This window comes from Patella vulgata, chromosome 8 (assembly GCF_932274485.2).
Source record: "Patella vulgata chromosome 8, xgPatVulg1.2, whole genome shotgun sequence".
NCBI lineage: Eukaryota > Metazoa > Mollusca > Gastropoda > Patellidae > Patella > Patella vulgata.
The window spans coordinates 19,489,749-19,502,140 of NC_065886.2; the positions used below are offsets into that span (position 1 = coordinate 19,489,749).

The window sequence follows — 12,392 nt, forward strand, 5'->3', positions numbered from 1 at the left end:
TTTGTAAACATAATTACCATTGGATAATCTTTCTGTACTCTCTGCAATGTTCATTTATCAACCAATGAAAATTCAGTATATAATATCGAACGCTCTCCTTTTCCCGCGGCATTGACCCATGAACTGCGCCGGCTCCATAATGTAAACTTCCGGTTTAGGAATTATTATTGTATGAAAAATATTAAAGAAGACAAAAACATGCAGAAGTTATTGGCTTAGTTATCCTTATGATTATATTAACAATGACCTGAATATTATATTCCATACAATTCTAACAAGCCTCTCATCAATAATCCACTGAATTAAAAATGTAATTTATTTTTTATTTAGTTATAAATCTGGCAGCTACTAGCCTACCATACATACATAGTATTACATAGTGACATACTAAATTACTAATTATTACTAGGCCTAGTAATATAGTAGGCTGCTAGTTGGGTCTACACACATCTCTCAAAGCTAATAAAGTTTGGTTATCTTTTTTAGGATACACTGTTTATCTGCCACATTTAATATTCTTGTATATAGTTGTCACCTTTGTCTGGCATGGTCATTCTTGTGACCTCGGACCTGGCTACCTGGTGATGAATCCTATTGATTTTTAAGCAGTCACACACACAAAATGAAATGAAATGAAATGGGGTTTAACGTCCTACTGTTCTGCTCCTATGCTGGGCTAATGAAGACGGGCATACTTTTTTTTATTTAATCAGGCTTTTAACTGACTGTATACAATCGTTAACATGTCTATAATCTTGTTGTTTATTTTTGATTACATTGTCATTTTGTAAAGTGCCCCTGAACATATTACATGAAAGGGCGCACTATAAATATGCTGTAATAATAATAATAATACGCCATACAGTGTGCTATGACGAGGGAAATTTTGCTCAGGCAGCGCACTATCGCCTACTCTTATATCGAATTCCAACTGCAAAGGGATCTTTTACCTGCATTCCAATGTATACACGGGACCTCGGTTTTCCGTATCACCCGAAGGACTAGACAGCTGTCCTTGTCAGGCCCTCCGTCCTGCATTACTGACAAGGGGGAACCACGCCGGAAAATCTGCAGGATAAACTTTCTCGGCCAATGCAGGGATCGAACACCTGACCTTCAGGCTAGCGAGCCAGTGTCTTACCCACTTAGCCACGTGATCCCCCTCACACACACAAACACACAGTACCTTGTACTTCAGTAGGTCCTATAGGCACTAACTCACTAACCAGGACGTCAGAAGTTTTATCCCAGTTTTGCCAGAGAAAGTACCTGGGGATTTTTCAGCTTTATTTCCCCTTCTCAGTGGTGCATGATAGAGCAAGGAACAGTGTAATATAGATGTCCGATGAGATGTAAAAGAACCCTTGGCAGTTGGAATTCATAAAATGCTGCTGTTCGGGCAAAATTTCTAACCGATACAGAAGAACTATATCCCAACACATTTCGACTGTTGAAGCTTGGCATTTGTTGACAATGGTTTTAGACTTGACTTTGCTGCTCCTGGGTGTATCAGGGAGTCTGACAAGCCCACGTGCCTAGTTCATCTCTGAACATAAGTCTCCTTACAATCGATCTTTGAAAAAATTAGGATCTTCAGTTATTTATTGCTTTGCCTACCATTTAAAACAAAAACAGAATAATTTTTTCAAAGATTATAATTTTTTCAAAGATTATAATTTTTTCAAAGATTATAATTTTTTCCATTGGTTAACTAAATTTTGTTTCGTCTTTGTGTCGCTGTTGTTCTTTAATTTGTATGTTGCTCTATTTTTAAACTGTAATGGCAAAGATCAAGCTGTTTGTCCCTTTACATTGTACAGGTGTACACAGGGACTGACACACTTGCACAGTAAAATTTACAGGGAAGTTTGAATGTTTCGACAAATAGCCGAGTGTAAGGAGACTTACTTTCAGAGCTAAATTAGACAAGCCTCAGCCCATGTTTTAGAGAGAGTCTAGAGAATGACTGATTTTGCATACTTATAGAGTAAAAGTGATTTGGGCAGTTTATAATTTTAATATGAGCATGTATTAATTGTTGTCACAACTGCCTGTCTGTTCGTTATCCAAAATTTTTATATAGGCATAGTTGTTATGTTAGTGCTAAGAAGAAGTAATTTAACAAATTCTGATTAATATTTTACCACTTTTTAGGCATTTGTATTTACTTTCTTTAGTAAAGATACATTAAACTCCATTCCATTTAAATATACATTTTATTATTTTGGAATTTGAAGTGAATATTATACAACTTTTTATCCCATATTTTAATGTCATATTCTTCAGTCATCCCTGCCATTCTGTCTCTCCATCTGTGGGTCTCTCATTCTCATTTCTTGTTGGTTTTCTACAGTTTTAAATGATAGCTTTAAAAGATGAGAATCATTCCCCTTTGTTATAAAATTTTTTTAGCTCGTTATAGATTCTATCTTTCTGAAATTTTTATCTCAGTGAAACGAAAAAGCCTATTTGTTACCAAATAATGTTAGCACTGATAACCTATATATCTTTCTGAAAGTTCTTGGTTGTCGTCCATATTGAAAGGAAGATGTATATTGATTTTTTAATGGTTGTCGATAATGACATCCAAAGTTATTCCCCTTTGTTATGAAATCATGTTACCACCTTAGAGGCTTTAATAAGGATGTGATCTTCTTGAAGTTTGTTTGAGTCATTTAATTTTAGTTTATTACGGCTCGGGCGACTTAGCTGCTGGTGGGTGTATATTATTAAATGACAGCAAAACCATGTACAACCAGTTATATGTATAATGTAATTGTAAGCTTATATTTTAAGATAAACATGTATATTGCAGGTCAGAATATTGGAAATCAAACCCTAGGAAATTCTGTGATTTTTGTAAATGTTGGATTTCTGATAATAAACCAGTAAGTACCATATTGGCATGAATCATTTGACAGTGGATTATTTTAGATTTTATTATTAGATGGGGCACAGTTGGTTTCAAGAGGTTTTTCTAAGAAAAAATATAAATTTTTGATATAAGCTTCACACCCTTGTAACATCATGATTGTTGTTGTGATTAGTCTATCATATGTTTGTTTCTGATGGATTAGATATTTTACACATGCTTGATTTAATAATTATACAAAATCCGGTGTGTTTTGGGATTTGTTTTTTCAAGTTTACCTGGACTTTAGTCCTAGTCACTAAGAAATGTCACTTTAGATTTTATCTATGTTTTTTTATTAATATCAAGCTTTTCATTTTTACAGAGTATCGAGTTTCATGAAAGAGGCAAAAGACACAAGGAGAATGTACAAAACAAAATAACAGCGGTAAGATGCAACTGCTTAATAATGTTAATACTTGTCATTTCTGTCTGGCATTATATACCATTTCATTGTCTTTGCACCTTTAAATAGCCAAAATGATATCAGCCAAATTCTGAATGTAGATAGAATAGATTATATAAATTCATATTTGTGTCCTCCAGCTTAAAAGCAGGAATACTTAAAGAAATTAGATATATATAAAGTTTTCTTGATAAATATTAACCTGGTTATGAATCATGATACGAATTGTATCATATCCCCTTGAATAGCAATATGTATCATATCATGACTGCAGTGGCAATACCCAGCACTAATATCTAAGTGATTTATAAATTAAGTGTTCTTGAACAATTTACAAAATTTTAGTTTGATCATGAATAAAGATGAGAGATGTATTGAATGGTGGTTACTCGTATTATTTATTCATAAAGAAGGACTAGGGATACTGAAATAATTGCTGAAGGATTCTCAAAAATATATATTACTTTGTTGATGTTCAACATCATACTTTTTTAACCAAATTAAGTACTATATCCAGGCTACTCTTTGAAAAGAATATATCTAAAAAGTTACATTTGAAGAATCTTATTCTGTACTTTATATCAAATTAAAAACACAACTTAGCAACAGATTAGTGTGGCATAACTATACTATATTATAGAATATACTAAAGACTGGTTATGACACTTGACCAGGTTGAACAGTCATTATTTTATTAATTGAAAGTTCTACCAATATTGAACATATCTTTAATTAGAAATTTGTTGTTGACTGCTTTTTGTTCAGATTTATTTTTATATGAAATGTCTTGTATAGTTGGTGGGGGTAGGTTTGGGGATGTTCACTGACCCAGATTTATGATTATTTGCCATTTTATTGTAGGTTAGGAAAAGCAGTGAAAAGAAAGCAAAAGAAAAATCTGAACTTGAAAATGATTTACAGCAAATGGAAAAGGTAAAATGCTAGGATCAGTCTAAATCAAAAACAAAGAGATAAAATTGTCAAATAAAATTTTTCTGAAATGATGTTTCTAATAATATTAATATTAATCAATTAAAAAACAACAACTCCCAAGATAAATATGGCGTATAGAAATGAAAATGAAATGAAATGGGGTATATATCCTACTTTCCTGCACCGACTGGGCTTATGAAGACGGTTAGCATATTGAGAATTCCCTGGAGATGTTCAAGTCCTCACTAGTAACTGTCTAAATATATTTCGACTGTTCATTTTGCTTCTTCAGAGTAAATACTAGTTGTAGTGAGAGGTCACATCAGGACCCATATGAGTGGCTTTTGACCCTATTACGTTTCAAGTGGGTATACAAAAATACAACAAAATGAAATAGGATCTGTGTTTTAAAGTTTTAATCAGATTGGTCATGACATTATTTCACTTCCATGATGTATGTTGATTTAAAGAAAACCAAAAATATATGAGAATAATTTTAATGTCTGCTTCCTATTTGTATAAATACTGCAGACATTATATTTGACAAGTGAGAAAGGTCATGCGATTTTACGAAGCCGTAGTCTATGTATTATGGGGATTGTTTGTTTTTATGTCATGACACCTGTCCGTTCATCCATCCAGCCAGCCATCCATCCACACCTTTGTACTCACTTAAGAGTTAAGTTCCTAACCAATCTTTCACTTATAGATCTTTTGTACATATTGAATTGTATTATGTTATCTAGGCAGCACTTGAGGCTTTCAAGCAAGATTTACAGAATAATCCAGCCTTAGCAGACCAGTATAGAGCTAAAGCACAAGCAGCAAGAGAAGGTATGATATTATTGAATTTAATATAGTACACAAACCTCTACTTACTTAAAGATGCAAACAATTAAAGATGATAGTATGAAATGAGTACAAAATACATACGGGAGAGAGAAATGGGGATTAACGTCCACTCTACACAAACTAGGTCATTTCGGGACTAACATATGGTTCAATGGTTATTTCATCGAAACCATGCCAGTTGACTCAATGATACAACGCGCATGAGTTAACCATTCGGCCATCCAACCCCCCCACAAAGTACAAAGTAATGTGAACTTCTGTTAGGTTTGATTAGTTTTGATCATTTTTGGACCATTAGGATTTTTTTTTAAGTACTGTGTAATGTGTATATAATCTGTAAATTTCTTTTTGCTGTTTATTATTGAATATTGGATCTTTAATTTTTTGTTGTACATCTCGGTAAAGTGAATGTATTACGAGGAAATCTCTCTAATAATATACACCCAAAAGTCTTGAAACATTTACATGTATAGTAATTTCTGGATATTTGTGAGAGTTGGGAAAACCACTATTGTCATTCCTCCGCAAGACCATAACCACTTGTGGATGGTCGAAACGTCACAATTATCATTGAAATTCATGCATTTTATAAACTTGATGTATATGTTGCACATTATGTTGGATTAATCACATGTAGAGACCACGGTTTCAAAGTGGTGATTGTGCTGTGGTCTCAAATAGAAAAAATTAACATATTAGTCAAAACTATCAGACTTTATTTATTAGTGAAATTTATTTAAGATATATTATTTTAGCCCAAGCAGCAGAAGAGAAAAAGAATTCTAAACCTCTAAAGAAAGAGAAATCAGTAGAATTAATTAGTCAACAAGATATTGATACAGAGGGTGTTTGGTATGAAGCTGTTTCAGATGAAGGATATCCTTATTATTGGAATTCAATAACTAATCGTAAGTCAGTTTAAAAATAAGGTACTAAAATGTAATCGGTAATTCTGCTTCAACTTTAATGACGTCAATTGTCAAGTATAGTTGCTACGAGAATAACATTCTAGGCTACATTTTGTCAAAACTTCAAACACTCATAAGTGCACACTGAATAAAGTTAGTTGGATATCTAATTTTTCGAAAAAAAACCCCATCAACATTATTTTGAAACTGAATGTAGAAGTAATCTCATAATTTTCAACTCTCTTGATTATTCAACCTTAAACAACTGTTATCCTAAATATATTGTTTGCTCTGAGAGTTTGTGAAATGGAACTTGTCAAAAAAATTAAGGTATGATAAACCCAACTAAATATTGCGCTGTTTTATAAGAATAATATATATTTTGGTAGGTATAGTTAACTAAAGCTAACATGACATTATTGCATTCTTTCTAGAGGTGATTTTGACACTGTTAGACTACATGCGTCTTAATTAACAAGGATACCTGATCTTTTTAGCTCTGGGAAGAAACCAGAGGACCAGGAGTAAACTTGAACAGGTGACTCAGCTTCTTGTCGCATACAAGGAGGAGTCAAAACCACGCAACTAGACTCAATGACAGACTTTGTGATTTCACACACACGTTAAACCACTAGACCACCCCACGGATTAGATATTGTTCGCAGATGTATATTATGTTTGTTGAAATTAAACCTGATGTGAGCCTATATTGGGTTTGATATAAATTTGAAAACTTCGATGTGCTAGTAATATGAATCAAGTGATGTTTTTAAAATACAATTAATTTAAAAATAGTGATTTGTTATGCCCTTGTTAATAGTTTTATTTATTTTTTTACTATTTAAGAGCCAGTGTGGGAAGCTCCGGAAAAATATGTTTCTATTTCTGAACAGGAGAAAGAACAGGTGGAGGAGAGAGTAACACCAGAGAAAGAAGATACACCTTTAAATACTGGTGATATTCCTTTGCCAGTAAGCTTTAGCATTATAGTTTAGTTCTTTTAGTTTAAACGTTAAACAGGTGTCACTGATTCAAATAGCTAGACTTGATTTCCAGTTACAAAAGATTTCACATATTCGTCAAATGGCCGTCAATTTATGTAGAGAACAATGAAAATTGATAGTTTGATGAATTTACGAATTCATGGATAAGTGATATGAGATGTTTAGAAAAATTTAAATAAGATACAGTGTAAAACATATTAACTTCATTACTTGACTGAAATCAAAAGTGTGCCTTGTTGTTTGGATGGGACACACTGATTCAGTTCTGGTCAAACTCTCCCTATCAGAATGCACACATAACCATAAAAATGTAAAATCTGTCTCAAAATTATTGACCTATTGCGATGACAATTTCATTTAGTCAGGACTGTTTGCATTTTGAGTTGTGGTCTAAGGGGAGACAATAGGTAATGAAGTAGTTACCTCCCTTGCAAAATTTCATATTTTTCTTTAGAAAATAATTCTTCTACCATTGCTTTCTGTAGCGACTTTGTGTTTAAAAATGAAATCAAGAAATATTTTTTATTTCAGGAAGAAGAACCCCTGCCACCAGGTACTGAAGATGATGTTCCTGAAAGTGAAGAGATAGTGGATATACCAGTACAATTACATGAAGATCCACACAGTGCTAGATCTTTTTATGGTGGTTGGCAGACTGTTACAGTAGCAGAAGTGTAAGTTGATCGATGAGTGGGTCTATATCTCTTCTTTTTTTGTCAGTGGCCTTATTATAGGTTTCACCCATTCGTAAGAGAAAACAGTTATCTTAATTTTTGAAAAGGATTTCCAGTAGTGAGTTATTTATCTTGATTACCTTTAAGAAATGATTGCACTTTGATTGTAACTTACTCCCCAAGCAATAGAGCCATACAAAAATAAATATTCTGGTTCTCCGACAACCCTCCCTAAAAAGTCTGATGCGAGAGTGAGGTTTTGTTACTGTATCACTTCTGGGCTAAATCATGTCTCATAAATATCACGATTCAAGGCACTACTTTTATCTCATGACGTTGTAATGTTGAATGTATGATTATCCAGTCTTGTTTATAATTATGTATAACCTTTTACCTGGGTTGCACATTGATATTGAACCCACGGCATGTTTCCTGATTCATTAAAAAAATTTATAGACTTACTTCCTATAACCTGGGGAAAATATTTACGTACAGTAATTTATTATTTGAAATCAAAACAAGTCATGCAGCTCTTATTTTTAAAGACCACGTAAGATCAAAAATCTAAATTACATGTATGTATAGCCCATGGTTACTATATCAACTTTACGGCAAGTTCACACCAATCTGATTAAAATTAAGTCCGCTGTTAACGTTTAAGTATCCGACACGCCAAAACGCTTTTCAATTTTTCAATTACGACCTTAATCCGGTTGATTGGCTGGTGACGTCACAGGCACTACACATAGGATATACATTATCTATACAATATCTCACTGTATGTACAATATAGCACTATCAATACACACAGCAACTGGACAAGCGTCTATTGACGGTCCAATTACCACGTGACTGGCCTAATCATAATCACCGAATTATCGTCTTTCATTGGTATAGATTAGACATTTGTGATTGGAATATTTTAGAGTGAATTTAAAATGCCGTATCATGCCGTAGATCAATTTAAGCTGCCTTTGTTTAAATAGGCCACGTGTCAAATGAAGATGACTCAAGAAATTAGCGCATTTACCGGTAATTTGGATAACCCCGTAATAAATTGATATCCCAAACTTAAGTACAGAAATACAAATGGTGTCAGTCATTTGTCGATATATTCATTATTAGCTATATATAATAATAATAACCATTTCTATACATAAAGAACAACTACAGTGAATATGGAATTTTCCGATGACTATGCATAACATGTACAATAGATCGCACTCATTTCTCTGCCAATCAACACTTGGTATCTTATTATCATGTACCGTTCCATGTACTACGGGTGTAGTAAATGAGGTTAAACTTTGCCGCGAAAATTGCATGGGATCATTTGTGGAGTTCCTGGTGCCGTTTGGTGAGTGATTAAACTGTCAATGCTGTTATTGTTGTTTTTTATTACAAATTTAACGTCCAATACAAAATGCATGATATTATGGACAGATTGATTTAATTAAGTTATTTACTTAAATAAAAAATAGAAGTTAGGTAAAAACACTAAATAATAAAAAGTTCTTGTATATCTAAATGTCACTTTAAAACAGATTTAAAATAATTAAAAGTTATTGTATATCTAAAAATCACTTTAAAACACAGTTTTAAAAATGGTTTTAAAATCGTTGTCGTGGGAAGAGAGGGTGGGTCATCTTCTCACTTTGTCATAATGAAAGTTAAAATAGGAGATGCAATTGTAAAATACTTTTATTATAAAGAAGATAACCGATGTTAGACATTATAACCTAGTCGTATCAAAAACGTTAATCCATCCATCACTTAAATGTTGTTTAAACGCCAATCAACAAATAATACGAGGCTACTTGATTACAAAAACACCGTTGAGCAATAATTATTGGGTATATAGTAATTTTAAACAACTTATTAGTAAAACCTAATTATTTTATACAATTAATGTGTGTGTGTATGATTCTACCATTAGTTCGTTCGTGAGGTATTATGCACACGTTCCACTTAGAGTGATGTCTTTGATCTGGCCGGCGTAAAAAAAGATAATTACCTAATCAACATTAATAATCCCACTAACACTCACTGTTAACACCAACTTGAAAATAATTTATGACCCATGCCTGTATAACTTTTATAGTCGGATTGATTAATTAATGACAGATATTAACTACACTACACTTTATATGGAAAAGCGAAGTGCTCTCAGTAAAAAACAACATCGCTGGACCCGTATATTACTTACATATTAAACGTGTTCGTCCAATAAGTTCCATATTGTAAAAAATTAATTAAGAGTTCAGGACTTCAAAGTTTAAAAGTTGTAGGCACTCCAAATTGGACCTTAAATTAAAATGAATTACAAAACAAATTATTCCGTAGTCAATTGTTTTATTTAATTAGGGGGATTAAGGAATCCTTCAGGCGTTAAAGAATACACACGCCGGCTGTATATAGGTAATTAAGGAATAAACATTCCGAATATGCATTCGGTCACTGTGACGTCACTGGCGTCTGAGGGGATTAAGAGTGTTTTCGATAATTGGCAAAGCCGTTTTCACGGAAGGTCTATTTTTACGACTTTGAGTGAAGATAACTGAATTAATTTCAACCAGATTGGCGTGAACTTGCCGTAAAGTGGATATAGTAACCATTGGCTACACGTATCTCGAAGTTTCCGGGACCATCTTATGTGCACTTTAAGTGACGCGGAAGTATCTTAGAATCAGAATATAGTTTTTATTTGGCTTAGCTTAGTAAAAATGACATGCTTGTAACTTTCCAATAATAAGTCACCATAATTATGTGTTATATGAAACGCCAAACACAAGATCAATACAAATTTAATGGGTTTTTAAAATGTTGTTTTGTTACAGTCCTGTTCCACCAGAAGAATTACTAGTCGAAGATATTCCTCTGCCTGAACCACCCACTGAAGATAAACCCAAAAAACAAAAGTTTCGTGAAAAGACAGTTACCTCCCTTAGCTCAAAGCCAGGCGAGGTTGTAGGCTTTAAAAAACGTAAAATTGCTTCTGGAGCAAGAAACACAAGACGAAGGGATGATGATGATTGATAATTTGTTCGGTTTATTCGTTGAGTCAACAATTTTTTTACATAAGTGTAAAGAGGAAGAGAAATTTATAAACAGTATGTGACCATTTGGTTACTCAGCTTGTATTATAAAATAGAAACTTTTATACATATGGATGCCCCAAGTGTATATAATACATTAATACATGGTATTCAAGTCTTTCATTTGATTGATTTGTTTTTAGGTTTTAAAAATAAGTAATAAAAAAAAAGAATGGGTAAAACCTGCAACAAAACTCCACATACAAAGGTATACAAATTATGTTTTGTTTTTCTTTTTTTTTGTCTTGAATCAAGACAGATCAAGGAAATTTAAACATCTAGCAGAATGTTGTACCAAACATATCTTTTACATTGATAAACATTTCATCTACTTGTAATATTTTACAAATAGGTCATTAAAACATCTACCTGCATACTGGGCCAAACATTGTATCATATTCTTCACTTCCTAAATGATGTCAAATAGAGTCATTAGATGCTGATCTAATTGAATAATATTTGGTGAAACTATTCCTCCCTCAGTTAGTACAAAAACTCTGGGAAACATTGTTGGAATAATCAAGCTTTTGATCAATGTATAATGTTGGCTTGAGAAAAATTGTGAAATTTCTGAACAAAAAAACCTAGTGTGTAATTTGGTATCTTATAAGCACATAAAGATTTTTTCATAACAATAAATTTATTTCATTGTGTCATGTAATATGCTGTACATTTATACTTTTAATCATAATATATTTTTATGTACAAAGAAAGAACTTGGTAGTCATAACAATTTATAATATTTAAATGACTATTTAAATAATAAATATGGGAATATTTTTTACAAAAAGAAAAAGTTCAGTTATTATTCATGCATTATCATAACCTGAACAATCCGATTTGGAATACAACATCATTGTTAATGAAGCATTATATAATGTATATGTTAACCTTAAAACGCAAAACCACCTTGATTTAGATCAAAATTGGGTTGATCTTGATCTTTGATTAGCGGGAGTTGGGTGGCTAAATGGTTTAATGTGCACCTGTTTAGATTATTAGGTCAGGCATTGAGTCAAGTGGCATGGTTTCGATTCCCTACTTATTTATGACAAGGAGAAGGATTGTCTGTCCAACCTCGTGGGTTTTCTCCGGGTCCTCTGGTTTCCTCTCACTGCTAAAGACCCCTATGAGTTTGTGTCGAGTGGACGTTAAACATCATTTCTCTCTCAAGCTGTATACTATGAAATGCTTCTGTTGAAAGGTTAACACACAATAGGTTATTTCTCAACATTGGCTTTATATCTATGTGTCAAATTTTTAACAAAGTCCAGACAGATGTCAACCCTCAAAACAAATCAACATATAAAACCCAATGAAATGGAAAATATCTTTTTTGACCCACATCAAAGAAGGATTGTCATTTTAATTAGGGAAGTGATGACAAACTGTATTTATCAAAAAAAAATCATGATTTATAACTATTTGATAGAATGTATCAGAAATGGAAATATAGATTTTTGCTAGATTAGTATTTGATTTATAGTTGCAGAGAACATTTAGTTTAAGAGTGTTTACCACAGGTGCCTGTAGCATGGAAAGTTTAACACTGAAACCTGAGGTAAACACCTGCTGATGGAGAGTAGTAATTAGAATATCAAAGGTTTAG

At 32.8% G+C, this 12,392-nt stretch overlaps 1 protein-coding gene across 1 annotated transcript; it reads left to right on the top strand.

The window, feature by feature from the left end:
• Positions 1 to 127: 127 nt before the first annotated feature.
• On the top strand, positions 128 to 11,570 carry LOC126830799 (WW domain-binding protein 4). The gene is made up of 9 exons (XM_050561206.2): positions 128 to 310; positions 2,816 to 2,888; positions 3,237 to 3,299; positions 4,179 to 4,250; positions 4,997 to 5,084; positions 5,858 to 6,010; positions 6,857 to 6,981; positions 7,546 to 7,688; positions 10,526 to 11,570. Coding segments are annotated over exons 1-9 (918 nt in total). The 5' UTR covers positions 128 to 308; the 3' UTR covers positions 10,725 to 11,570.
• Positions 11,571 to 12,392: the final 822 nt, after the last annotated feature.

Coding starts and splice junctions, on each gene's coding strand:
- LOC126830799 (XM_050561206.2), top strand. Junction 5,085..5,857: donor AGCACAAGCAGCAAGAGAAG/GTATGATATTAT, acceptor ATATTATTTTAG/CCCAAGCAGCAGAAGAGAAA. Junction 7,689..10,525: donor ACTGTTACAGTAGCAGAAGT/GTAAGTTGATCG, acceptor GTTTTGTTACAG/TCCTGTTCCACCAGAAGAAT.